This window comes from Streptopelia decaocto, assembly GCF_964273445.1.
Source record: "Streptopelia decaocto genome assembly, chromosome: 11".
In the NCBI taxonomy this organism is placed as follows: Eukaryota; Metazoa; Chordata; class Aves; order Columbiformes; family Columbidae; genus Streptopelia; species Streptopelia decaocto.
Window position 1 is genome coordinate 3,328,659 of NC_138666.1, and position 26,181 is coordinate 3,354,839.

Below are 26,181 nucleotides of genomic sequence, written 5' to 3' on the forward strand. Positions count from 1 at the left end.
TGTTATTTAGTAACGTGGGATGACACTGCTGTGGTCGACCAACACTTCAAATCTATACATGGCTGGGACACAGGTGTCTGATTAATTAGACTTGTGGAGCTACGGGAATTTACAAAATAACTCTCCTGGCTTATCTGAATGGCCCTAATGTTACACTAATGGGTGGTATCGTTTCTTTGTCATTTCTAGAGGAAAAGGAAATAAAAATAATAGCTTTCCGTAAGAAAGAAAATCTTTATCACTTTATTTTTAACTAATGGTTTGTAAAATGAATTTTTTTCTGTTAAAAGACACAGCAAGGACTTCTGATGGCTGGGTGTCTCCGATGACAGAGGTAAGTATCAGTTAACATTTCCCTGAGGAAAGCTATTCTTTTAGGAGAAAATGGGTTTTTAGCTTTTAGTAATTAAGAATGTGAAAGAGGTCTTTGAAAGTACTGACAGTATACACGGAGGAAGGGTGTTGAAGTGCATTTTAACTCTTGTGGTGTCAGTAAATCACATCATTCGTTACTGCCAGAAGTTCCAGCCTGCCAGAAATGATAGTATTTTGATTGTTTCGGTTTTTAACCCAGCATTTTAGGGACACTGTTCACTGAGAATACAAAGAACTAAGATTTTCAATAAAACAGGATGGGCTGAAGTTTGGAAATGGAGGGGTACATAGAGGTAAGTATCTCCATTCACAAGGTTATGACCCCAAAACACTTTGACTTATGTAATTTGAATTTTAGCTTTGATTTAGAATGTTCTGTAGCTAGCTAACATTCAGATGTATTATTTAAAAAAAAACACAAAACAAGACCACCACCACTATTTAGCATTAGTCAAGTTGGCATTTCTCTACTTGAAAGGAGCCAGGGACATTTTTGTGTTAGACAGATTAAGTCTAGGATATTTTTTCAGGCCTTCTCGCACATGGAAGGAAGGACAGTGCCGTTCAGAAGAGCCCTTTACAGACTCTTCTGTGCCTAAGTGAGGTTGGTTTGGGAAATTCTTGTGATGGTAATGTCAGATGTGGTATCATCATCTATTTCACCAGTGCTCACCAAGACCGATTAGCGTGTTTTCTGTTCTCAGAGGAGAAAGCTTTTTATTTGGGAACAACCACGTCAGCTCCTCAGCGTCACGCAGTTTGATCTCTGCTCAGCTTCTGGAAGCAGGTGGTAGGAGCTTGGCTTTTTTACAGCAGAGGTTCTAATTCCTAGTCCTTAAATAAGTGTACACCACTTCATTTTATTTTTTTTTTATTAATGCAGCAGCAATTATAACCTAAATAAATGGTTTTTCTTTTTGCTTTTCAGTGTAGTGAAAGTTCTCAGAGTCATTAGAGGAAGAAAAAAACAAAAAGGTGAAATCTTTGTAATCATTGGTCTTCGTCAGCTGAGATTTAAGGTAAAATACTAGATGAGGATATCTCTTTATTTCATTGTTTGAGTTGAGCATTGCTGTTGTCCTGAGGGATGAAAAAGATTTCAGTGTATCTAAACATGTCAAAGTTTTCACTTAGACCATTACATGAAAAATGACGTTATTTTCAGTTTTGTACAGGAGCAGTCATGTTTAAACCATTTCAATTCATGTCCCGAAGCATCGAGGATGTGGGTGTCATCACAGCCCCCTGGTAAAGAGGGTGGGCTCTGTTACTTTGGGGTTTTATCTAAAGGATTTTGAAAGAGTAGATTAATTTTTTTTTTCAGTAGCAAGCACACTGCTGTAATAACTTGTGGCAGCGTCCATAAATCGCTTGGCAAAGCCTCTAACGCCTGAGAGAGGCGGTTTCCCGGCCCGTGACGTGTCACCCCGCCGCCCTCCGGGAGCGCCGCCGCGGTGCATGGCGGGAGGGGAGGCCGCGGTGCGCCTGCGCGCAGCCTTGCCCTGTCAGCCAATGAGAGGTCGCGGGGGCGGGGCCCGGCGCCGGGGTGTTTGGATTCGAACGCGCGTCCGGCCAGGGGCGACGGCGCAGGCGCAGTGAGCGGCGGGGCGGCGCTGCCCCCTAGCGCCGGGGTGCGGGATGCCGGGCGAGGAGGAGGACGAGCCCGCCGAGCCGGGGGCCGGGGGCGCCGCGCCCCCCGCGCCCTCCCCGCCGCCCGAGGACGGGGACACCCGGCAGCGCTACGAGGAGCTCTGCAGCAGCCTGAACATGGACGAGCGCGCCCGCTCCGAGGCCTGGCTCAGCTACCAGAGCATGAAGCGCAACTACACCCTGGAGGTGAGGGAGGGAGGGAGGGGCGGCAGGGCCGGGGGAGCGGCCGCGCTGAGGCGGCGGCCCCGGGCGGGCAGCGCGGCGGGACGGGGAGGGTTAAGCTGGGGGAGGGAAGGGGACGGCCCTTGGGGCGCGGCGGCCTCTCCCTCACGCCGGGCGGCAGCTGCAGCCGAGCGGGGGCACGCTGGGCCCGGCCGCCCTCGCCCCGCCCGGGCCGGCGCCTCAGCCGCGGAGGCGCCGTGAGGGACGTTCCCCCCCAGCCCCTCCCTCGGTCGCGGCCTTGGCCCGCGGGGGCAGCGCGGCTCTCCGGGGCGTCTGCGGCTCCCGGAGCGGCCAGAAACCGTAACCCGCGGTGCCGGCGGCCGAAAAAAATAAAATTATAATAAAAATAAAAGCGGTCGTGTGGCCGCGGTCTTTCTGCTTCGGCCCGTCCGGCTGCAGCCGTCAGCTTGTCACCCCCGGGTCACACCGAGTTGCCCTCGTAGGTGCTTTCAGCGCATTTATAATAAATTATAATAAATAGGGGTTTGCGTGAACGTGGCACAAAACTTCGCGGGTGTTTAAAGGCGTGTGGGTTTTGTACCGTCGTTCTTTAAAGAGGTGACATAAAATGACGCATTCGCCTTGTTTTGAACGGTGTCTTTTACCGGTGGCTTTTTAGAAAACGAAGGTGGCGCTTATGAAAACGCCCGTTTGTGTGTCTGGAGTTATCGGGTTATTCAGGGTTTCCTGTTCCACAGCCGTGCGGAGATACGGGCGGCTGGTCCCGCCGGGCCCGGAGCGCTGCGGGGGGGCGACCGGCCCCGCACCCGCACCGGCTGCTCCGGTGCAAAACACCCGATCCAGTGTGCTGAGCCCCTGTTTTGTACTATTTTTTTCCTGTTAAACAACAACAAACCCACACAAAACACAACAAAACCCAAATGTTTTTAGCTTGGGGGAGACCGAGGGGTGACCTCATTAATGTTTATCGATATGGAAAGGGGGAGCGTCAGGAGGATGGAGCCAGGCTCTTCTCGGTGACAACCAGTGACAGGACAAGGGGCAATGGGTGCAAACTGGAACACAGGAGGTTCCACTTGAATATGAGAAGAAACTTGTTCATGGTGAGGGTGGCAGAGCCTGGCCCAGGCTGCCCAGGGGGGTTGTGGAGTCTCCTTCTCTGCAGACATTCCAACCCGCCTGGACACCTTCCTGTGTAACCTCATCCGGGTGTTCCTGCTCCATGGGGGGATTGCACTGGATGAGCTTTCCAGGGCCATTCCAATCCCTGACATTCTGGGATTCTGTGTTTTAAAGAAAGAGGGATAATAAGATTTGAAAGATTTTCATTGGAATTAATTTCTGTCTTTAGGTTTCACATTAAGTAATTATTCTGTTCCGTAATACAGAGAAAAATGTTTTTTCTGCTCCCACTGTTCAGGGCAGGAGAATGTTCTGATAGCAACAACCTGTACCTTTGTTTTTTTTTTCTTGTAACACCAAGTCAGTACAAAATGTTATTGCAGAAGAGTAACACTAAAAATACATTGTTAAACTTTGGGTCAAACATTAAATTTATACAGGTAACTGTAATTTCAGCCTTGACACAGTTCGCTGTGAAGTATCTGTTTAACACCTGGTTTTCTTGTAATTAAAAACACAAAGTAGCTCAACAGAACTTTGAAACAGGAATCGACTTTGTCACCAGTTGGGCTTGGTGAGTTTAGGGCACAGTTCTATCCTGTTTCTTGGTGTTGGGTGCATGGCTGAAAAAGTATGCTTTTGTTTTCCACTAAGTCCTTCAGATGCCTGATGTTTTACTTCACAGGGCAATGATCTGCACTGGCTGGCGTGTGCCTTGTACGTGGCTTGCAGAAAATCAGTTCCAACTGTGAGCAAAGGGACAGCTGAGGGAAATTATGTATCCTTAACAAGAATTTTGCGTTGTTCTGAACAAAGGTAACTTTTCTTTTTGCTAATTTGTCAACACTTGCAAAATCTGAAAAACTGCATATCAGCTTGTGAAATTTAGAAATTGAGCACAAAGGCTAAATGTCTTGTTTCCTGCTTTTAAAGATAGAATTTGTATCATCAGTATCTCTGTTATAGCTCATTGCCACAGAAGTAGGACAGCTCCATTTGGTCATTACTATGGCGTAAAACACTGGTTTTTGAAAGTCAGAGATTGCCTTTCCTCTCTCAAAAGAGAAAGAAACCAGTCGCTGAATAACTGTCTGTTTTTGAAGAGTGTGCAAAGTGTGAACTTCTCACATGAGAAACCATTTTTATTTGTCTGTGAAAATACACTTTTTTTTTTTTTTTTGTAAGGGAACTTAGCTTTTCCCATGTTCTGTGTGTCATTACTTTAGTTTCATAATCTGATAAACAAATTTGTGTCAAATGTTTATGTCCATAAAGTCATAAGAAAAGCTTCCTGAAACTCTTGACTTTATTTGTTAGCAATCTGATTGTTTTGTAACAGTTTCGTAGGCTAGGGGGACAAAAAAGTTCTTATGCGCTTTTTCTCCCCATCTCCTTTACTGTTGGAGCATTGCTATTGGTTTCAACAATACAAAAGTGTTCCTTTTAAACCTATGGGTTTGTTTTTTCCCAAATCAAAAATTCAGGGAACAGAATATGGATAAATAGTTTCTGTTGTCTGGGCTATCAAAGATAAGTAACAATGAAAAAGTGAGTGTAGATAAAGGAATTAAAAATAAATTAAAACCAAATTAATGAAGCAAAATTTAGTGAAACTTAGGGGGTTCTCATACTTTGGAGAATCTTAGCATTGTAGAACTCAGAGTTTGTTTTATTTAAGTTAATAAATTATGAAAAAAAAAAAAAAAAAAAAAAAAAAAAAAAAAAAAAAAAAAAAAAGGAAATCTGATTTTAATGTAATCTGACTGTTGGAGCTGATCGTGTCTCTGGGAGGAAAAGCCCAGAATTAAGAACATGTAGTTAACAGGGTCATCAACCAAGGATATAAAAATACTCTGTGAGCTGTCTGAGCTCATCCTTTTTTATGGGTGAAGGAGTGACTGTGAGTACCTTGTCATGTTTGCCATGCCACTATTTTATCTGTAGATTGGGAAGCAGAAATTGCACTTTTGTTGTAAATAAGTAAAATACATGGTATATTTCATAGGGAAAAAAAAAAAAAGAACACAGACAACAGGAAGAGCCACATAGACCTCCCTCCAGAAAAAAAAAAAACAAGACACACAACAACAAAACCACACACATAGACACACATAGACACAAAACCCCCACAACCCACCACTTTTCCAATCTAACCTGGTCATTTTTTTTTCAGCTTGATTGAGTTTTTTAACAAGATGAAAAAATGGGAAGACATGGCAAATCTACCCTCACAATTCAGAGAAAGAACTGAGAGATTAGAGAGAAACTTTACTGTTTCTGCAGTCATTTTTAAGAAGTATGAGCCCATTTTTCAGGACATTTTCAGATATCCTCAAGAAGATCAACCTCGGCAACAGAGAGGAAGAAAACAGAGGTACCTTTCTGTTATTAATGGAGTGATTTTAGAGTATGACTGTTTACAAAAATAGAATGAAGTTGCTCAGCTGGTTTAGCTGTAATTTTGACTGTATTTTCCTGGTAGTTCATTATAGGATCAGGGTTGGTTTGTCTGTCTTTACCTGCAGTAATTTTTGAATCCCACTGTTCAGTTCATAGACATAGTTCTTCTGGATATTTTACTTTACAGTAAAAACTTTATTTCATTGTTATTGTTCTTATTAGGAATGCTAGGAAAATTATGTGCTGGCCTTTTCTGGTTATTCTGGTCTCAACAAGATTTTGTCTGTGCCAGCACTAAGAAACGTGGCTTGTGATTTCTCATGGCAGTTAGCAGAGATTGATTTATTCCCACTCATTATTTCTTTAATTGACATTACTATGAGGTGTCTTTTTTGGTTGCTATCTTTGGTTGCTGTTGTGGTTTGTTTGCTTTATTATTATTATTATTATTATTATTATTATTATTATTATTATTATTATTATTATTATTATATTTTACTTTTTCTAATATTTACAGGCTATTTCTTTGTGAGATTTTTGGCTTTTTCATTTTTCTTTTTTTTTTTTTCCCGCTCTATGTTCTTGCTACCATAACTTGGTGACATTTGTAACCAAATCTACTTGAATCTATAGTAAAAGAGAGGGTTGTACCTAAATTATTTTGTTGGATAATGCAAATGGTGAGTAAATTGGAATTGGACTATAGATAGAATTACGTACTGAGATTAATGTTTGCATATAATGTGGAAATAAAAATATACTGCAAATACATTTTTTTGTTAAGAAGAGCAAACCCTGCTAGTTGATTAGCTTGGATGGCAAGGTGTGAAATCATTTTGAAGGTTAAGTTGGAAGATGATACTTCCTGTTTTTTGTGTCAAATCTATATTAATTTTGACATTTGAAACCATTCTTCACATAACCTGATGAAGGATGAGCTGTGTTACATGCAATAGATTTTTCTGTTACCAAGAACAGAGACCAAACTTACTAGCCAGAAACTTCAAAGTAGGAAAGAGATTTAGGAAAACTATTGAGTATGGACAGCTTTGGCTGCACTGCAGTAAATCTTCATTTTCTTTTAGAATGATTGAATGTTGTATGATGTTCTATCAGTATTAATTCATTGAGCTTATCGTGTGCCTTCCTGCTGTGTTTTTCCCCAAAAGACGGCAACCGTGCACTGTGACTGAAGTTTTCCAGTTTTGTTGGGTGCTGTTTGTTCATGCAAAAGGTAAGAGATTTGAAAGGGATTCAATACTGCAAACTTGGTTTTGTTATATCAGTCCCTAATGCTGAATAGCTGCAGGGTTTCCCCAGCTGTGTGTCTTACCACACTTCTAAGGTAAGCTGTATGCCCAAATAGTTTGGTAGCTTTTATGTTTTACAAAGTTTCCAGTATCGTGGAGATTTATGCTGAAATACCAAGGGAAAAAGTAGCTTAGAATTTTAGTGAATTCATATTTAGACATTATTGTAGTTAACATAAGGTGTAAGTTTCCAGCAACACTGAAAATGTTTAATAAATTTGATCCTATATTCTAGTAAAAATCTATCATAAAACCCTAGGTGTGAATTCTTTTGCACTAGTATCACAGATAGCGTTCTGATTCTTTTGACAACCTTTGTGCCTCCAACCTCGTTAAATAATGAGCACACGGCAACTGCATCAAATAACCATCTGCATTGCGTACGTAGCGTGTGTGTTCATATATATATAAATGGCTGATTATCTTGAAGACTCATATTCCTTTAGAACACATAAGGGGTTCCTCTCTTAATACACTTCTGTAGAAATAATGCAATCGACAGACAGTATATTGCAATGTGTATATGACCTTTGTTGTAAGTGCAGCCTTAAAGTTCATAGCAATAGTAAAGGATTTCAGCAGGATTTATGTTCCACTGAGTCCAGAGGAGAGTTAGTACTGAACTTTATCTCCAGGCAGTCAGGACTCTGCTTCTCTAGCACAGTCAGGCAGCCGAGAGCGAAAATAGGTCAGTCTGAAAAAATCATAGATTTTTCTTTCTATAAAATCCTCACCTCTATAGGTAGATTGGACAGTTGGCAACATGCAAAGGAACTTTACGAGTCTTCCTATTGCTAAGTTATTGGTTAATATGTTTGAGTAACTACATCATAAATTAACTACATGTTAATTGGTGAGTAGTTTCAGATATACAAGTTAAATTTGCAGAAATTACCAAGGTGATAGCATAGCCAATTTAGTTTTACAAGAAAAAGGAAAATTTTCAGTAATTGTAAACCAAAAATTAGGACGTGACTAGTGGTAGATTTATTAAAGTGTGGCAGCACAAAAATGTAAAATAATGTTGGCCATTTAAGGCATTAAATATTCCTGTGAAGTTGTGTTCGCTGTGTTTTGAGGGTGGCAAGTAATCCTCATCATGGCAACCGCACAGCAGTGGCAGGTTGGGGCTTGTCGCTGCCATCGCTGCCGGGCAGCTCGTGGTCGTACCCTCGGTGTGCGCTGCAAAGACAGCGGCTTTGTCTGGGGACACTGCAGTTCTTGCACAGCACTTGTAAGAATTTATCTTTAAACTCTCTAGCTTGACTTTATTTCTTTAAAATGGAAAGGAAAAAAATATCCCTCTACCACACTGAGATAACTGATTTTTATTATCTGCTACTAGGCTGTGAAGGGGAGCAATAAGCTACTGTTTGAAATGCTATTGACAAATCATTTGTATGGAACTATTGGTACTGAAAATTAGATTTAGTTTTGACTGTGCTGACAGTAACGATTGCCGCGCTAGACTTCATGGGTGTGAAAGTAAACTTACATTACGAGAGTTACTTCTTTAAGATTTTTATTGATTAACATTTTGCTATTGTATTCAGCACTTTCATTGCTATGAACCTTTAATGATTTTGAAATAACTGATAAATGTGTACAGTTAATACACATTTAATGTAGGCTTCTTTATTTGTTCCAATTATCTGCATTGAAATTATTCTTCTTTTAACAAACATGAAATCAGAAAATTGAATATAAACTTGAACAAGCTGGTATGTTACTGGTAGAAAAGTAACAGCATGATTTAGAAAAAAATGTTAATAATATCTACATTTTTATGTGCTCTGAGTGAGTTTATTACTATATGACAGTTTTCTTCAAGGAGACAAACCTGTTCTTTAGAATGGGCTCGGCTGAGTGATTTGGAGCTTACCTGGAAAAAAAATAGAGTGATAGAAAATCACACTGTGCATGTAAATTCATGGAATTGTGATTTATGGTATTAACGGTATAGTTTAGTTTACAAGACTGCTTTTAGCTATGGCTGTTCCTTTAAATGTTTGTCATAAACGTAAATGAGTTCAGTAAAGAGTAATTAATCTGAATATCATCTTTGTGAAAGGTGATAGAAGAGGTTACAGGGATTCTTTTGTACAGGAAGGTGATAACTGAAAAACACTTTAGAGGTGTATGAACTAAAGCTACATTGTAAACCAGATCAGAGAGACACATTTTAACTTTATTTCTCTTGTGCTTTACAAACGAGTTAAATTTATTACTGTTTGTGATGATCATGCCTACAACAAGAGTTTTGTAAAGAGAACAGACTGGAAAAGAAAAAGGATCTCCGGACTCTGAGTTGCACATAGATCCGTCCTGGAGAATGGGGGAGCTGGAGCAGAGAGCAGCGCTTGTGTTTTCTGGGACATCTGAGCACTTTTGGGTCTGGCCGAGCAAAACTTAAAGTTCTTTGCAACACCTCACAGGGAAGGGAGGGTCAGTCGGAACCCGCTCTTCCCTTCACACCTCTTCTTCTTCATGCCTTTAGAACAAAGTTGTGCCTCCGGCAGATGGAGTGAGGATGTAAGGGGCAGACAGGGGCCTGTGCTGCCAGAGTCGCGGTAACAAACTCTCCTTGAGGGCGTTCGCACTGTGCTCTTGGTGCTGCTCCAAGTGATCGATGTGCTGAGTAACCCGATCGCTGTGGATGAGGGAGTCTGCAGCACCCCTTTATCAGCCTTTTGTAGGGTTTCTTTTCAGAACAGCACAATGTATTTGAGTTCCTACACAGTTGCTGCTGTTCCTGAAAACATATTTTACTGTTACATTCTCCACATTTTAGTGTGTATGTTTTACTACCTGTGTTTCTATCCAGATATTTGTAGTTACCAGAGTCTGTGTTTCCAAGACTCCATTGTTTATTGTAATACAAATCTCAACAGTTTATTGGTTAAAATGATTTTAAATCAATGCTAATTTCAATTAATCTCTTATGTCTTTCCAATAGGTAATTTTCCTATGATCAGCGATGACTTGGTCAATTCCTACCATCTCTTGTTATGTGCTTTGGATCTGGTGTATGGAAACGCTCTCCAGTGTCCAAACCGTAAAGAACTTCTGAATCCGAATTTTAAAGGTACATTGGAAAAAACTATCTACTTTTATCCAAAGCCTGCAAGGACTTCTAAGACTACTGAAATTAGGATGAATCTATGTGGAAGAGAATAAATTTAATAATATTGATTTCAAATATGTGGGAATCAATATTTTCTATGTCAGACTACAGAGTCAGGTTTCTATTAATGTAGTGTGTAATAACAGACTGCTGAATTTTGTCAGTAATATAGTAAGTCAAGAATGTAATTTACTATGGAAATACCATAGAAGGAATTTCCAAGTAAAAATTTCAGTTAAAGACACCTGATGGCACAGTCATCTCTGGACACATCAGACCGGAGTGTTCCCGAGAGGCACCAGTTTGGAAAGATCCGCTGCTCAGATCCGAGAGCAGCAACTGGGTGGTTTCTCTCTCCTTTCTGGATTGTTGCTGTTCTCTGTCTGAAGAGAATGGACACGTGTAATGGACTTGATAACCACAAATACAAATGACTGGGGAGAAGTTTCTATTGCATTTCCGACACCATGCTTTCCAGGCTCACACTTCGTTTTCAGTGCTGTGCATTTACTTCATAGTGGTTCAGATGGGAACTGGGACAATTGTCTCAAATTTATTTCAATAAATTTTATAGTTCATGAGCATTTGATTGGTTTTCTATTAGAACTGGCTTTTAAATATTTATCACTAAATATCTATTTTTTTTAAATCTCTACTCAAGATTGAGTTTTGATAACATTGGCAGATTGAGTGGGTGTTGTATAATTAATAATTCTTTCAAGAGAACTAATTATTTCACCATTTTAACTTCACACTACCTAGACAACACAGAATAGAATTTAATAAGAAGACAGGATATGGACTTGCAAAAGTAAATAATATTGTGTTCTTAATTGTAGGCTTACCTGAAGACTTCCATAGTAAGGATTACAAAGTATCATCTGATCCCCCCTGCATCATTGAAAAACTGTGTTCATTACATTATGGATTAGTTTTAGAAGCAAAAGGCATAAAGGAACATTTTTGGAAGCCATACATTCGGAAACTTTTCGACAAAAAGGTTGGTCAAGAAATCTGTAATGTAGAAAAATTTCTCCTTACTTGTTATTTCCAAAGCTTTTGTAAGGCCTGAAATATCTATCCTGTGTTCTTAACTTTGTTTTTAACTGTCTGTCTCACAGCTTTTGAAAGGCAAAGATGAAAATCTGACTGGCTTTCTAGATCCTGGGAACTTTGGAGACAGCTTGTGAGTCACAATGCTCGTGGTTTGCTTTGCACTAGTGGCCCTCTGAAGTGTGACACAATGGCACTTGCCTTGTTATCTACATCTTACTGGGGATACGGGCTGGCTGGCTTATGTATTTATTAATATTCATATTTTACATTGCATTTCAATTCCTGCTCTTTGAGATGGTACAGTCTGAGATATGTTTGAAAGAGGAATGATTCCCCAGGATGGTGTTCTTTGGTGCCTACTTTTATTTTTTTGTCTATTTCTTTTGTATATAACTCAAGTGTCAGCATGAAAAAGATGTGGGAGCACACTGAGTGGGAAGTGGGAGAGAAAAAACAGGCTTTATGGTATTTTTTTCTTTATAAACCTAGAGATGCTTATGAGTGGGACTTATTTTCCTTTAAATGGTTTGAAAATGGTAAACTTAGCTTGAGATGATGTGATGCTCTGTAAGTTTTGAGGAATTTCCAGCCAAAAATGAGTTCTTAGTGTTATGTTCTTCCTGCAGTTATACTAAATAGCAACCCATCAGATATAATGGAAAAATAATGTCCTCGGCACTGCTGTGTTTTAAGATATTGTAGATTTTAAAGCAGCTCCAGTGCTTCAGGCAGGGTTAAAATAAACTGTGGACTCCAAGAGGCCAGAACTGTGTTCATTTAGGAGGCAGGTGAACAAAGCACTGTCTAAATAAAGGGGGGTTTGTATTTGTCTTTTCTGCTGCAGCAAAGCCATCAACAAGGCCTACGAGGAGTACGTCTTGTCAGTAGGAAACCTCGATGAGAGAATATTTCTCGGGGAGGACGCAGATGAAGAAATTGGGACTCTCACGCGGTGCTTAAATACAACTTCAGGAATGGAAACAGCCGAACGCGTACAAGTGAAGCACAATCTGCAGCAGCACTTTGACAAGGTGGGTGTGACGTCGTCTGCACTGCTGGTTTTATACAGAGCATGAGCTGAGTTAGTCTGTGGCTGATGAAGAGAAGCGGCTACTAAAATATTACTGTCTTGATTTCTCAAGGTGGTCTGGGAGTGTGCACAGCACAGCTGAGTTACAACTTGTAACTGATTGAGAATTGATATTGTTTACTTTGTTGGTTTTTTTGTGTGTGGGTTTTTGTTGTTGTTTGGCTTTTTCCTCCGATATTTCTCCAAATATTTGGGTTTTCATTGTTTAAATTCAGAATAGACACTATTTTGGTAGTTACCTAAAGAGGTACCTTTGGGTAAAGGTTTCTGTGAAGGTTTCCAAGCACAGCAGAACGGGCAGTTCTGCAGCTGCTGGGGCCTCTGGACCCACCCGTGTGGCTTCCCCGCCCCTCACAGCTCTGCCCCACACGCAGAGTTTGGTGTTTAACATACTCAAAGCTGCTCAGCACTTTGCTCTGTGAGTTTTATTGTTGTTTCCTTTTAACAGATGTGCTCCAGGTGTTAATATTACATCTGTTTAGAGTTTCACTTAAATCACCAGATAATGGTTTTCACTTTGCTTGCCTAAAAGCATGATACGTAGATATGTCTTTTTATATGACCAATAAAATAGCACAGAATATGGTCTTTGAGAGGATAAAGAACACTACGCGGTTCAGAATCATAAAGTGTCTAGAGGAGCTTTTCAAAAACAGGCATTGGCTTTGAATGCAGACATATATACCTGTGATTGTAGAGCAACAAAATGTTCCTGAAGATGGAAAAGCTGTCTTAAAGGAGGAAGGGCACAAGACAGGCAAAGAAAGGAGGATATAAGCTGCATTAGTACAATTAGATTACAGAGAGCAGAAGGGTGGAACAGTCTAGATCCCTGGAACAGCGATGTGATCTTTTTCCAGAGTTGGTTAATGGCCTTCAATATTCTTCAGAGGAAAGATCAAAATAACTTTATCTGCAAAATCAGTGCAAATTGTTAATTCTTTGCTTCTGATCTGCTTAGAGCATTAATCAGCCACCATGTTTTGCTGGCGTAGGCCTGGGTGTGTAAATTGCAGGTTTTCATTTTGGGGTGAAGCAGCAGGGCTGGGGGAACCATCGCTCCTGTCCAGTACAGAGACAAACAAAACACATGGGGAGTGTGTGTGGAAAATGGGAGGAGTGCTGGGAGCTGGGCCGGGCACTGAGGACATGCACTGGTTTTGTTGTAGTCTAGTTGAAAGAACGTCTTTGATTTTAAATTATTTTGATGTGGTGACTTAACCTGATGCTAACAAATTAAAATGCTGGCGGTTAGATTCAGGGGAACTTTTCGTGGTGTTAAACCTGGTGCCAGGAAAGCCTGGCTCAGTGCGCGCTCTGGCTGCCCTTGGTACGTGAGGGACGGCACTGCTGGGGGGGTTTGGGTTTGGTTTTTTTTAGACAGGCCTGGTTGGTTCACACTTGTCTGCCAGTCTCTGCCTTTTGCTGCAAGGTCACATCCTCTCTGTATGTTTGTACAGCACAATTTCATACAAATGTCCCAGTGGCACAGAGAAATCTTTCATTGCTGGCTCCTGTCTGAGACACAAGCTCCTTTGGGCTGTTTGATTCTTAGCCATTATTTCCTGGCATGTATTGTAACACCAGGTAAGAATCCTGCTGGTTAAAATTTTCATAATAATGTACAGTCATATATGCTTATTTTTTGTCTTTTCAGTCCAAATCACTTAGGATTACAACCCCACTTACTGGCCGCAAGTATATTAAAGAGAGCAACCCATATGTGACACCTGTTTCCATAGCAACGTACAGTCTGAGCCGCCTTCATACGATGCTGGCAGGACTGAAAAATGCCCCCAGTGAAAACCTGGAGCAAATACTCAGGTAAGTTTGGTATTCAGGTGAGCAAATAATTCTATTTTAAAAATAGTTTTAATCAAAAATGTTAATGCTAAACAGTGTCATTTCAAATGTGAGGAAAATGGAGTAAAATCAGACCCAGAGAGACATTTAAATTTCAAAAGACTCTGTTCTCTTTATTTAGACACCTTTGTCCGTAAGAGATTGATGGCTGTAAGAACATACAGCATTTTAAACCAAACAGTTCTGAGCTTCTCTAACAGCAAACTGCTAATACAACATTTTAAGTCATTTCCTTCTTCCTACTTAGCAAATTTCACTACCCAGCAAGACACATTATGCTGTAGGAAATTAAAAATAAAATCTATTCTCTATGTAAGATAAACTGTTGCCTCAGGTACAATATGTTTTTCAAACAACTTTTGAATCATGTGGAAAATGTTGTTTATCCCTGACCATGAAAAGATGTGCATGTTTACTACAATATATACAGGAATAATAATAATAATAACAATAATATGCTGTGGACATTTTACAGTCCATACACAGGCACATATGGGTGTGCTCGTATTGCTGTCCAAGAGAGTTATAATTTCATGCTTTAATCATAGGATAAAAACAGTTGTAGATTTTAAAATTTTTTGGTCTTAGTAGGAATAGACTGTTGAAAATCTGTAGCTTTTATTTTCAGGTCATGTTCCAGAGATCCTTCTCAGTCCATTGCAAACAGAGTGAAAGAAATGCATGAAATATACTGCCAGAGCATGCAGGCCGAAGGAGAATTCAGTCATTTTTCCAAAGGTGAGAAGCATTTTACTTCTACAGATAAGAATTAAAATACCTGTAAACACATTTATCACTTTTAAGTAGCTTACAGCTTTATTTACGGGTTATGCTTTAGGACAAGAGTCTTTTCCATTACTTTTGTCTTTTCCTGCTGTTCCTAAGGCAGGGCAAATTCTAACCATGCATACAATTTTATAACCAGGCTTAGCTTAAATTACTGGAATGTGAGGATACTTTTGGTTCTACAGAAGGGCAAAAAAAAGCACCCTGAAGGGTACTGCATTTCTCTCTATTACAGCATTTGTCAGCCACGCAAAATCTGCCCAACTGTAGTCGTTAAAAGTCCTACAGCGGTTTTGGCTGACACAGAAAGAAGGCTTAGTACAGATATTATTAAAACCCTGCCAGTATAAACACAAAGTATTATTTGCAAAGCTGTCAAGATTTGTGAAGCACATGAAGACGGATTAAAAATTAGGAAGATGCTCTTGACTTTTTTGTTTGTTAATAGTTGCTTTGTGGTTGTTCTAGTCAACACTGTCGCTTCAGTGTTCTCTGTTGCACTGTGCAAGTGGGATCCATATAGGAATACTTTCCAAACAATCTATTTTCTGAACTTGAAATGTGTTTATTAGATTATAGCAATTTAAAGTTTGTTCTTATATATGGTGTTTCCATCACTCCTGGGTTCAGTAAGAAGTTACTCTGCTCTGTATTCACCAGGCGGTGCAGCAGGAGACGGATTCCTAAGTTAACTTTAACTGATTTACTTGTGCAAGTGCTGTAGCCACAGCAGCACACAAATCCACACAAGCTACTGAACTGTTGTACCTCTTAAGATCAAGAACAGAATTCTTTGATCGCGTTTGACAATATAGTTTCTGTTTCCAATTCCTGCAGACGTTGCCAGCAAACATTTCCGTCGTGCTGAGGTGCTGTACTACAAGGTGTTGGAGTCGGTCATCGAGCAAGAGAAGAAGAGACTGGGGGACACTGATTTATCTGTAAGGAAAACTAATCCAATTTTACCTTGATTTTAAAGTTGGATCTACAAAAAAAAAAACAGTTATAGAGCAGACAGGTATTTAAAATTAGGGGAAAAAAAAACATCTCTAAAAAGTAGCCTGTACACACACCTCAATGGGAGAAGAAAAAACAGTACAGGAACTCATCTGTGTTTGCAAACACAATGATATATGAAACCTTTAATAATTAAAGATGTCTCATTTGGATTCTGTTCTGTCTCTTATAAGAAAAGACCTTTTTATAAGCCTGATGATCTTGCTGTTGAGGCAGAATCGAAAGCATTTTACTATTCTATAGTTACACTGTACATTAAGTATTAAAAACGTGTGACTCTCTTGCAGGCAATTCTGGAGCAGGATGTGTTTCACAGGTCTCTGCTGGCGTGTTGCCTCGAGATCATTATCTTCACCTACAACCCGCCTGGAAACTTCCCCTTCATCACCGAGATATTCGACATTCCAGTTTATCATTTTTATAAGGTAAAGAGTTTAATAGCTAGAAATAGTGATCACAAGTACTCTGTTGACTCACACTAAGTCATCTCCTTACCTGCACGTTAACTTACACGTTAACCCCTCATTCTCAGCTTTGCCTCTTTTTTAATTGAAAAAATGTTACCTAATCATCTGTCATCCCAGGGTGTATTTAGGCATTTAATCAAAATACTGAAAATACTGCTAGCAATTAGACACAAGAGGAGTGTCCCTGTATCTGTACAGGAACTAACGGGTTACCATTTTATCATGAGCTGTTCTTGTGGCTATTTTGCAACAGTGCTTGACATGTTTGTGTGTTTGGAAAGATAAATACATTTGCCTTGCGATAAAACTGCAAGACAAGATACGATTGAGCCATAGTAACGCAGCCTTAATATTTCTAACAGTCTTTTCCTTGAAAATTAGAATTAGATTTTTCTGTAAGTAAAAAATATATGAAACAAGTAGATTATATTAATTATAATTATCCACCTTACAGGTGATTGAGGTTTTTATTAGAGCAGAGGATGGCCTTTGTCGGGAAGTAGTGAAACACCTTAATCATATTGAAGAACAGATCTTGGAAAGTATGGCATGGAAACAGGAATCCATTCTGTGGGACAGGATCAGAGACAATGAAAACAAAGTTCCCACCTGTGAAGAGGTGAGCACTTGACACATTTTACCTGGTTTTCCTCATTGGACAGGATGGCAGGGAGCAGCTTTACCCGGCCAAAGCTCAGTTTGGCACGAGGAGCTGATGAGTGCAGAGAACACAGAGGCGCAGCGTGTTCTGCTCTGCTCACGACAGCTCTGTAGGGACAGCCCAACCGAGACTGAGGTGACTGTCACCCAGCACAAGGACCAACGTGACAAGCAGGGAAGGTTTGGACCAGTCACACTTAAAAATATGACTAGAAAAGAAGAAATGTGGTAAAAAGTACAGACTTTTAATTGTAATCACAAAGGGATTATTACAGTTCATATTTTCTCAAGTGGTACAATTACTACAAAGTCTTAGTTAGGCTTATGGTAAGTTCTTCAGTGTTCTTTGTTTTTATTTCTTCCATACAGTTTTGCTGTTTGTAGTGCAGAAGCTTTTAAAAATTTGTTGTGTAGTCGGTCTGTGATACAGACACTCTAGTAAAAGTATAAACATTTCAGGTAATGCCACCTCAGTACTTTGAGAGGTCTGCTGGGAACAGTGTTGTGGGTTCACCGTTGACACCAAGAAGACTAAACGAGGTTCGTGCCGAAACTGGAGGGCTGGGCAAAGGTGAGACTTCTTTTCAGCATAACACGCTTCCACTTAGACCATGGCTTTAATTTTGAACTCTCAGTGGGGTTCTTGTCAGTGCACGGCTCAAACTTTTTCTCTGGAAAAATACAACATAACACATCAGCTTAGCAAATGACTGAACACAGCATTATATGAGATTAAGTTATGTCTCAAAGCAATCTGTTAGCCACATAAGGAATTGTTAACATTTCCTGAAGAGCCTTGCATGACGTATTTTGGTTCTCATTAGATTCTTTCAACTATTTGTGTAGTAAGGGATCCTACAACAGGAGTTGTATATCCGTGTGTGTTCTTTTAACCCGCAGGCCTCTCCTCCTCTCCCACCACCCTGTACGACAGATACAGCTCCCCCACAGCCAACCCCACGAGGAGGCGGCTGTTTGTGGACAACGACAACGCCTCCGAGCCTGGAACTCCCGTACGTGTCCCCCAGCAGCCGGTGGTGAACACGGTGCCGGTGCAGAATGTGAATCCCGAGGCCATGTCAGTGACACCGGTGCCCGGCCAGACACTGGTGACAGTGGCAACTGCCACCGTGACCGCCAATAACGGGCAAACCGTTACCATACCCGTACAAGGTGAGAGAAAAGCCACTGTGCAGTTGCTGAGGCTCGTTCTGTCAGAGCATTAGTATGCAGCACGGGGGAAAGGGAGCAGCAGTCCAGTGGAGAGAAAAGTCTGTTTACAGCTTCATAACTGGGAAGAATTGTATGAACAGATGAGCAGGATTTAGAGACAGGACACATGCAGCACCAGGTTGTTGGGACTGCCAGCACCTGTGTTATAAAACTGAGTTGCTTCAGTATCTTCTTGTCTCCTTATGATGAAAATGCAAAGTATTTTGACAAAACAATTCCATATATACTATACTAAATACATATTTACGAGTAACTCACAAAATAATTACTTAATTCTTAAAAATCCTCGCCCAACAAGCAACCACAAACACCGCCCCCAAGAACTTGCTCTTATTTCAGACTTTTTTTCCTTACATTACAGGTATAGCCAATGAAAACGGAGGGATCACTTTCTTCCCGGTGCAAGTGAACGTGGGTGCGCAGCCCCCGGCCGTGGCGGCGCCCATGCAGCCGCTGAGCGCGCAGGCTCTGGCCGCGCCGCTGCCCGGGGCCGCGCTGCAGCTGCCGGGGCAGGTGACGGTGCAGCAGGTCCCCGCGGGGGAGCACAGGCAGACCCAGCAGCTCCCCAGCGCCCTCAGGCCTCGCAGGATGGGCTCGCTGTCGCTCTTCTTCAGAAAGGTACCGCTCAGTCTAACTTGTGCTTTGCTTACTTTGCATTTTGGTAAGTCTTCAGTGATTTTTAACAGCTGTACTTAGTAATACTAAGAGAATATACAATTTCAAAGTTAATCTGTACTCTTTGTCTATTCATGGACATACCTGAACAGTAGCGTTCTGATGCAGGCAACTGCTCACTCACAAAGCAAAACAACTTCTCACTATCACCACAGGCAGCAGGAGTTGTGAAGTACTCCCAGGTGTCCGTTTGCTCTAAGGTTATCATCTGAAAGAAAGAAATTCCCCCTGGACAAGCTGGTTTATTCAGCACAGTGCTTGCTGTAGGCTGTGCAGCGTCCTTCCTGCGCTCAGGGTAACTCAAATGTGTTCTTAGCAGCAACAGCAGTACAGGAAACACCGATGTCTTGTCAGCAAAAAAGTTAAATTTAATTAATCTTGGCTTATTGTTTGTGCAAGTTCTGTGGGGTGCACAAGTCTGAACCCCCTTTAGCTGGGTAAGAAAAGCCGTGTTGCGGTGGCCCCCAGCACAGCCTCTGTTCCCACAGGTCTATCACTTGGCCAGTGTCCGTCTGCGAGACCTTTGCGCCAAACTCGATATATCCGATGAGCTGCGGAAAAGGATCTGGACATGTTTTGAGCACTCCTTGGTGCACTGCCCCGAAATCATGATGGACAGACACCTGGATCAGCTGCTGATGTGTGCCATCTACGTGATGGCTAAGGTGAGGCCTGAATGAAGAAAAAACAAACAAACAACTTCTTTAAGACTTATTCCAAATATTAAAATTCCTCAAATAACCCAAACCCAACAAAACACACACAACAACCCTCAAACTAATAAAAAACCCACAGGAAAACTACTAACCCTTTCTGTCCATCTCCTCTCAGGTTACTAAGGAAGACAGATCATTTCAGAACATCATGCGCTGCTACCGGACACAACCACAAGCCAAGAGTCATGTAAGTACAGCTGGTATTAATGCGGGATCTGGTTCATTAAACGCCACAGTTCTATTTTAGGAAGGAATGGCTTTTTGAAGTAACGTTTAGTATTAAAGGAATGCCACCTGTGAGCCATTCTCCTCAAAAGACAACAGTCACAACCACAATCCAGTGCTACTAAAAGCTTTTAATGCTAAACTGTACCTAAAATAGAAAATACCTTCATTTAAAAGCTAAGGAGGCAGCACCTATTGGTCAATACTCCTCGTGGGAGGCTGTATTTGCAAGCAGCAATGTGATACCCCAGTGGAGCTTCCAGAGGCCGGTGTGTCACGCAGACCGTTGTTTCCCAGCTCCGTAACTGCGCGTCCCGCCCCGGTGACGCTCCTGGCTCTCCCCGCAGGTCTATCGGAGCGTCCTGATCCGAGGCCGGAGACGCCGCCGCTCCGGCAGCAGCGACAGCAGCAGCCAGCAGAACTCACCAACGGACCGGAGCAGAGAGAGGAACAAAGAGAAAAGTGAGTGAGCCCATATCCCAGGCACTTGGGGTAAACTCCATTTCCAAAACAGTGTGCGTAAAGTAAGAGCTGGATTTTGTGTCAAACCACCCCAAACTGCTCCTTCTTTGGTAAACCTGGACACAATTAAGAATATATTGATAACACTTAAGAGTTGCTGTAACTCAATATTACACCCACTTTGAGTCTTGAACATCTCAGCAGCCTCCAGAGGTGAGAACAAACCGCCCACAGCGTCTATTTTAGTGCATCTCTGGAGATTCTTTCCTTGATATTTGAACTAATACACTTTCCTTGAATTATTTTATAAAGGAAAGCAAATCAAATCTGTGATGCCGTGTATTCCTAGCACCAGTTTTCAAGATATTTAATAGCTGGCAGTATGAACTGTAGGTATTAATGTTTTCTGTCACACAGAGGCAGCAGGAAGGGGATGAAAACAATTATATATATTTTGCAGCTTCCCACATTAAACCAGGAGAAGTATTACCAAGCCAAATATTTCTACTACCAGCTGAAAAAGACTGCTGTTCCTTATTTGAAATTGTGCCAGCTGGCAAGAGGAGCGAGCTACTGGTAAAAGTTTAGCGCGAATGCCTGAAAAATGGAGCTTTAGCTCTGCTTATATAGCGATGAGCCTATACAGAAAAGGCATTTGCAGTTTATCCACTAAGAAGTTAGAAAGCAAACGTGTTTCCATACACGCACTCAGCAGTTTGTGGGTGTTTGACAACAACATCCCGCTTTTTTGTAACGCGAGATGCTGAGGGACACAGTCGGCATGGCTGGCTCGGGCTGCACGGCCGCGCTGCTGCCGCTGGAGCGCGGGCAGGTGTGCAGTGAACGTCAGGGCTGGAGCGGCCGCGCTGTGACGGTGCCGGGGCCGCTCTCCCCCGCAGGCAGCCGGGACGGCAGCCCCGTGATGCGCTCCAGCAGCACCCTGCCCGTGCCGCACCCCGGCTCCGCGCCCCCCACGCCCACCCGCCTCACCGGCCCCAACAGCGACACGGAGGAGGAGGAGCGGGGGGACCTCATCCAGTTCTACAACAACGTCTACATCGAGCAGATTAAAGAGTTCGCCCTCAAGTATACTTCAAACGCAGTAAGTTACATTCTCTGCCTTTCATTAGTAAATACATCTTGTTTTGCTATGCGCACAGTATTCTTGGCTAACCTCCCTCTTAGCAAATTCAAAGGATTATATATTTTTAATGACAATTTCACTTAAGGACATACTCTGCTGCTGAAATACCAAGTACAGTCAATGCTTATTTGCTGTTTCCTCCAGTACAAAATACACCAGCCTCAGCCAGGGTTAGGGAAATCAATTAAAAAAAATACTCACCTAGCCTAATAACATGACAAAACTCACATCTGTGCTAAATACATAAACATGACATTAGCAAGAAAATACTAAGCTGTGTTTAAGGTGACCGACTCCCCGAAGCCCCCTGCAGTAGCACTGAGCCCTGTCCGTGTCTCCCGCGCAGACGGACTCCCCGCCGCTCTCGCCGTACCCGTTCGTCCGGCTGGGCTCCCCGCGCAGGGTGCAGCTGTCCCAGAACCACCCCGTCTACATCTCGCCGCACAAAAACGAGTCTGCTCTCTCTCCTCGAGAGAAGATATTCTATTATTTCAGCAGCAGCCCATCTAAGGTGAGACTAAAGGGTTTTCATTTGCTTTCCTAAGTCCTTAATTCTACCTTTTCTTTTTGGTAGTGGAATTAGAGAAGATTGTGCAACACACCTTTCTGTTCATGTTGTTTACCATGTATTTTCTCAACTAACACTCTTCCAACTGTCAGTTCAGGTATCTAAGCAGCTGTAAAACAATTAGGTGTCCAAGCTGCTTGTGTACTTTTAAAATTTACTCTTTGCACTGGTACACATGAAAGACTTGGGGGTGCAGCGACAGGCCCCTCTGCTTTCAGGTAACCGGTGGGTTACTCGGTACAGAGACTGTTGGGGGAGCAGAACACAAAGTACAATCACATGCTCTCATCCACCCAGTTCAGGGAAAACCCAACAAACGGCTGTTAACGTGCACAGACTTACCAGGGGAGCGTGCAACAGGCTCAACCCTGTGAGCTCTGGTCCCAGAGAGGGCAGGTGAAATCCTCCCAGACAGGCATCCTCACTGCAGGAACTGCTGCACCTCTGCTGTCAGGCAGTTGTAGCTGAGGATGGGCGGCCTTGCAGCTCCACGTGCCCTGAACAAGGAGTTAGTGTGAGTCTGAGTAACGCTAACACCAGGAAGGGGAAGAGCAGGACAGTGACTAAAACAGACTGTCACCAGAAGCACTTTGTACAGTACAGATCTCCAGAGATAAAGCACACGTCATCCCACTGTAATGCGGTCGCCAAAAGTTCACTTTGTATTTTGGTAGCCACAATACTGGGAGATAATTCTATTTTTTTTTTTCCCCTCCTTTCTCCAGAGGCTAAAGGAAATAAACAGCATGGTCAGAACGGGAGAGACGCCAACAAAGAAGAGAGGCATTCTCTTAGAAGACGGCACCGAAGCGCCGGCGAAGCGAATCTGCCAGGAGAATCACACTGCCCTGTTACGCCGACTGCAGGACGTGGCGAACGACAGGGGCTCTCACTGAGACGGCATCGCCCGCTCAGCGCGTCACACGGACTCGCAGGCCCTGCCAAGGGCCCCCCGTCCCCTCCGCCCCCCGTGCCGTCCCCGCCAGCCCGCGCGGAGCCCCTGGCCTGTGGGGAAGGGCAGGAACAAACGGACAGTCCCATGGGGACAGCGAGGAGACGCATCCCCCCCGCGCTCAGCCGAGCCCGGGCAGGCCAGGCAGCTCCTGGTGCGTGTCCCACAGCAGCTGAGGAGCTTTTCGGTGCGGAGAGCACATCCCGAACACCGCTCGCTACCTTCCGCTTGCAACCGGTACTTACACCCGACTGCTCTCACCACTCCCCTTATACTGGTTTTACCAGCGCTTTACCGTTTCCGTCTTTGGAGTAGAAAGTTGTACATGTGTCAGACACGGGAGCATCGCACCGAGACAACTATATGACAAGAAAAACCTCCACTAAAATGGTGACTGACAAGTAATATTCCAGCAGAGTCTGGATCTGCTTGGGAAGGGAAGGTGGGAATCGCCTTTTTAAGCCCCAAAGGACACTGTCTAGTGGATCCTGTCTATATTCAGGATCTTCCTTGTGCCCCTGAACACCATCATGTTATTTTGCTTCAAAGTTTGGGCACCTTGCTGTATAAAGGTAGGGAATTCTGTCTGTGCATTGTTTTTAGCTGTGCAATGTTTTAAAGTGAACTCACGTTCAAAAGGTGGCACTTTTGGTAGGGCTGTGAAGCATCATTTTTAAGGCAGATTAGTTTTGCTGTATATTTGCAATGGCACTTTCTAAATGTGAATATTTTTTTCCAGAGGCTGATTTCAGATATCTTTCTGTATTCAAAGCAATTTGACTTTTGTATTTATTTCCAAATTGACAGCCCATAGCTCCCCTCTTCAGCAAACGGCATTAAGAGTTCCTGTTAAACTGATGTATACGCAGCAATGCATGCAGGAAGCTGGGGACGTTTGCTTTTTAAAAGGGACTTGATACCCTTGTAATGTTTCTCCGGATCGCTTTTCCCGAGAGTCAGGAACGGCGACCACATAGACTCGGCTTTTCTGTTTGTTTTTAAAGGATGGGGTTTGGGTTGGTTTTTGGTTTCTAAATGTATTAAATCAGGCTGCCCGGGAGAAATTGCTCCCTGACTAACAGGATGAAAAAGTGGTGCATGTATGAGACTTACTAGTTGTTTTCATTTTTAAAATAATACTTGCAAAATACCATTCTTATTAAGAAAGCAATTAAACACACTAACAGCTGTTGCAGTAGACCAGTTTGCTCCCTTTCAGTGGCATAACTGGGGACACTGGCAGCGTTAGCGTGAAATGTAGCACACTCGGATTCTCCACGTTTTTCTAAGAAAGCAAAAGCTCAAAGCTCTGTGTTTTCAGTCATTCCTGCTCCTCTGAATAATCGGAACGTTTAGGACTTAATGCCACTCACTGTAAATTCAATTAAAGTAAGATAAAACCATCTTTCATTCTTACCTGTGTAACGAGAAGGCTGATGGTGAGAAACTGTGTAGATGTTTCTGTAAAAATATTTATGAAATTGTCAGACAATTCCTGTTACTCTGTACCATTAACATTTACTTTGTATGAAAATATCGCAAGTGTATTTTTCAATAAAGAATTTATAAACTCACAATTTTATGTTCCTGTGTGGAAAAAGCACCATACATGCAAAGCTACAACAAGTCTGCAGCGCTCACGTGCTGGGTTTGAGAACGAAAATAAAAGGATCGCTGAGCTGCAGTCCACAGGCACGCGATGCACCTGGGGGTGCAAGAACTGCAGTCGAACACTGCACTTACTGGTTTAAAACTAATAAAAGAATCACACCTATCAGTCACACAACAAACACAGCACTAAGTTTCATCAGCTTCGGTTGTTTCTATTCCTTTCTGAAACTAAGTTGTTTAGTAACCCACAGCTGCAAATAATAACAGAGGTACAATTTGTAGTGTACGCTTTGAAACAAATGCTAAAAAAGCTACTACAGACTTGTTCTAAAGGGGAAAAAATACAAATGTATATGTAGATGCTACTTTTTCTAAAAACATCCCAAGTCATAGAAATTTGTTTCAAGACGTAGAACAGTTTGGCTGGAAGGGACCTACAAGGCTCATCTTGTCCAACTGCAAACTTCACTGTTGAAGCTACTACAGCGTAACTTGTGTTTCTGTAATATTCTTTATAGAATTCAGAATTGCAGAGACGATAATAGAAAATGCCCCTTTATCAACGTATTGGCAGGGACAAGCTTCTCGGTTAATTTTTTCACTAAATGCGGTACCTGTGGTGGGCCAGCCGAGGCCAGGCCGGGATTCCTGCGGCGCTGCGTCAGCGCTCCCTTCCACACACGGATCCCATCGCAGGAGACGCAGTCAGTGTTCTCTCCCCTTTCTCCATCTAGAAAAAACATGATGCTGCAGGTTATCCACTCTAAACTAAAAACGTTCAGCATTCTTTAAAAAATTATTTTCTTTCCAGCAGACTCTACAACTAGTGTGGATTGAGAGCAATCCAGCCTTCTCACCAGACCTGCAGAGGTCCAGACAGCTCAAAGACAAAACCCAGCTGATATAACCACCGTTTTTATTGCATCCTTCTATCATTCTTGTCATTGCTTTACTGATCTTTACCTGCGGTGGGTTCTGACTCCCAGAAACAACCGGACACCAACAGCAGCAGCAGCCGCCTCTGTGCATGGACACGTGGTGACACCGGCCAGGATTTGCTCCCCGTTCACCCCCCATCAGTAAGTGGGGGACAGGGTCGCTCCCCTGCTCCCCACAGTTCAGTCCTGTGTCCCCCGGCTGCAGCTGAGGGGAAAGAGCAGCCCAGGACCAGAAGGGATTAAACTTACTTCTACCCCAGCCCTTCGCCCGAGCAGCTTAGGAAATGTGCAAGTCAGTTATTTATCACAAAGGCTTCTGAATAATCATAGAAATAAACAGAGCAATGATCCCTTTCCAACGCAGCTTGAGCTCTCCGTGCCCGGGTGGCACGCTGTGCGCAGTCACACTGTGTTCGGCTTCCCGCCAGAGCCCTGTGCCTGAACCCTGAACGCTACATCTGCAGCGCTGACATTTCCATTTCAGCCTTCCCAAGAGAAGTGCATGAGAAATAACAGCAGCAACACAATTAACACTCACAGTATTTTAGTAGCTA

At 42.6% G+C, this 26,181-nt stretch overlaps 1 protein-coding gene and 1 long non-coding RNA gene across 2 annotated transcripts; one reads left to right on the forward strand and one right to left on the reverse strand.

Annotated features, from left to right (window-relative positions):
* Positions 1 to 1,943: 1,943 nt before the first annotated feature.
* Positions 1,944 to 24,655, forward strand: RBL2 (RB transcriptional corepressor like 2). Its single transcript, XM_082062711.1, has 22 exons — positions 1,944 to 2,211; positions 4,016 to 4,146; positions 5,504 to 5,704; positions 6,900 to 6,964; positions 9,997 to 10,125; positions 11,004 to 11,164; positions 11,286 to 11,350; positions 12,065 to 12,251; positions 13,968 to 14,134; positions 14,802 to 14,911; positions 15,797 to 15,900; positions 16,264 to 16,401; positions 16,898 to 17,062; positions 17,563 to 17,674; positions 18,004 to 18,276; positions 18,698 to 18,954; positions 19,500 to 19,676; positions 19,843 to 19,914; positions 20,300 to 20,414; positions 21,314 to 21,516; positions 21,905 to 22,069; positions 22,852 to 24,655. The coding sequence occupies exons 1-22, from the start codon at positions 2,014 to 2,016 to the stop codon at positions 23,020 to 23,022; spliced, it is 3,366 nt and encodes a 1,121-aa protein (XP_081918837.1). The 5' UTR covers positions 1,944 to 2,013; the 3' UTR covers positions 23,023 to 24,655.
* On the reverse strand, positions 17,075 to 20,094 carry LOC309444689. The gene is made up of 3 exons (XR_014185139.1): positions 19,820 to 20,094; positions 19,096 to 19,683; positions 17,075 to 17,774 (listed from the first exon to the last, which is right to left on the reverse strand). It is a non-coding gene; the product is annotated as an uncharacterized lncRNA (long non-coding RNA).
* Positions 24,656 to 26,181: the final 1,526 nt, after the last annotated feature.

Bases quoted from the DNA above. Each gene is read 5' to 3' on its own strand.
- RBL2 (XM_082062711.1), top strand. From the start codon at position 2,014: ATGCCGGGCGAGGAGGAGGACGAGCCCGCCGAGCCGGGGGCCGGGGGC. The intron at 15,901-16,263 runs GTAAGGAAAACT...ACTCTCTTGCAG, and splicing joins TGGGGGACACTGATTTATCT to GCAATTCTGGAGCAGGATGT. The intron at 17,675-18,003 runs GTGAGACTTCTT...TTTAACCCGCAG, and splicing joins AACTGGAGGGCTGGGCAAAG to GCCTCTCCTCCTCTCCCACC.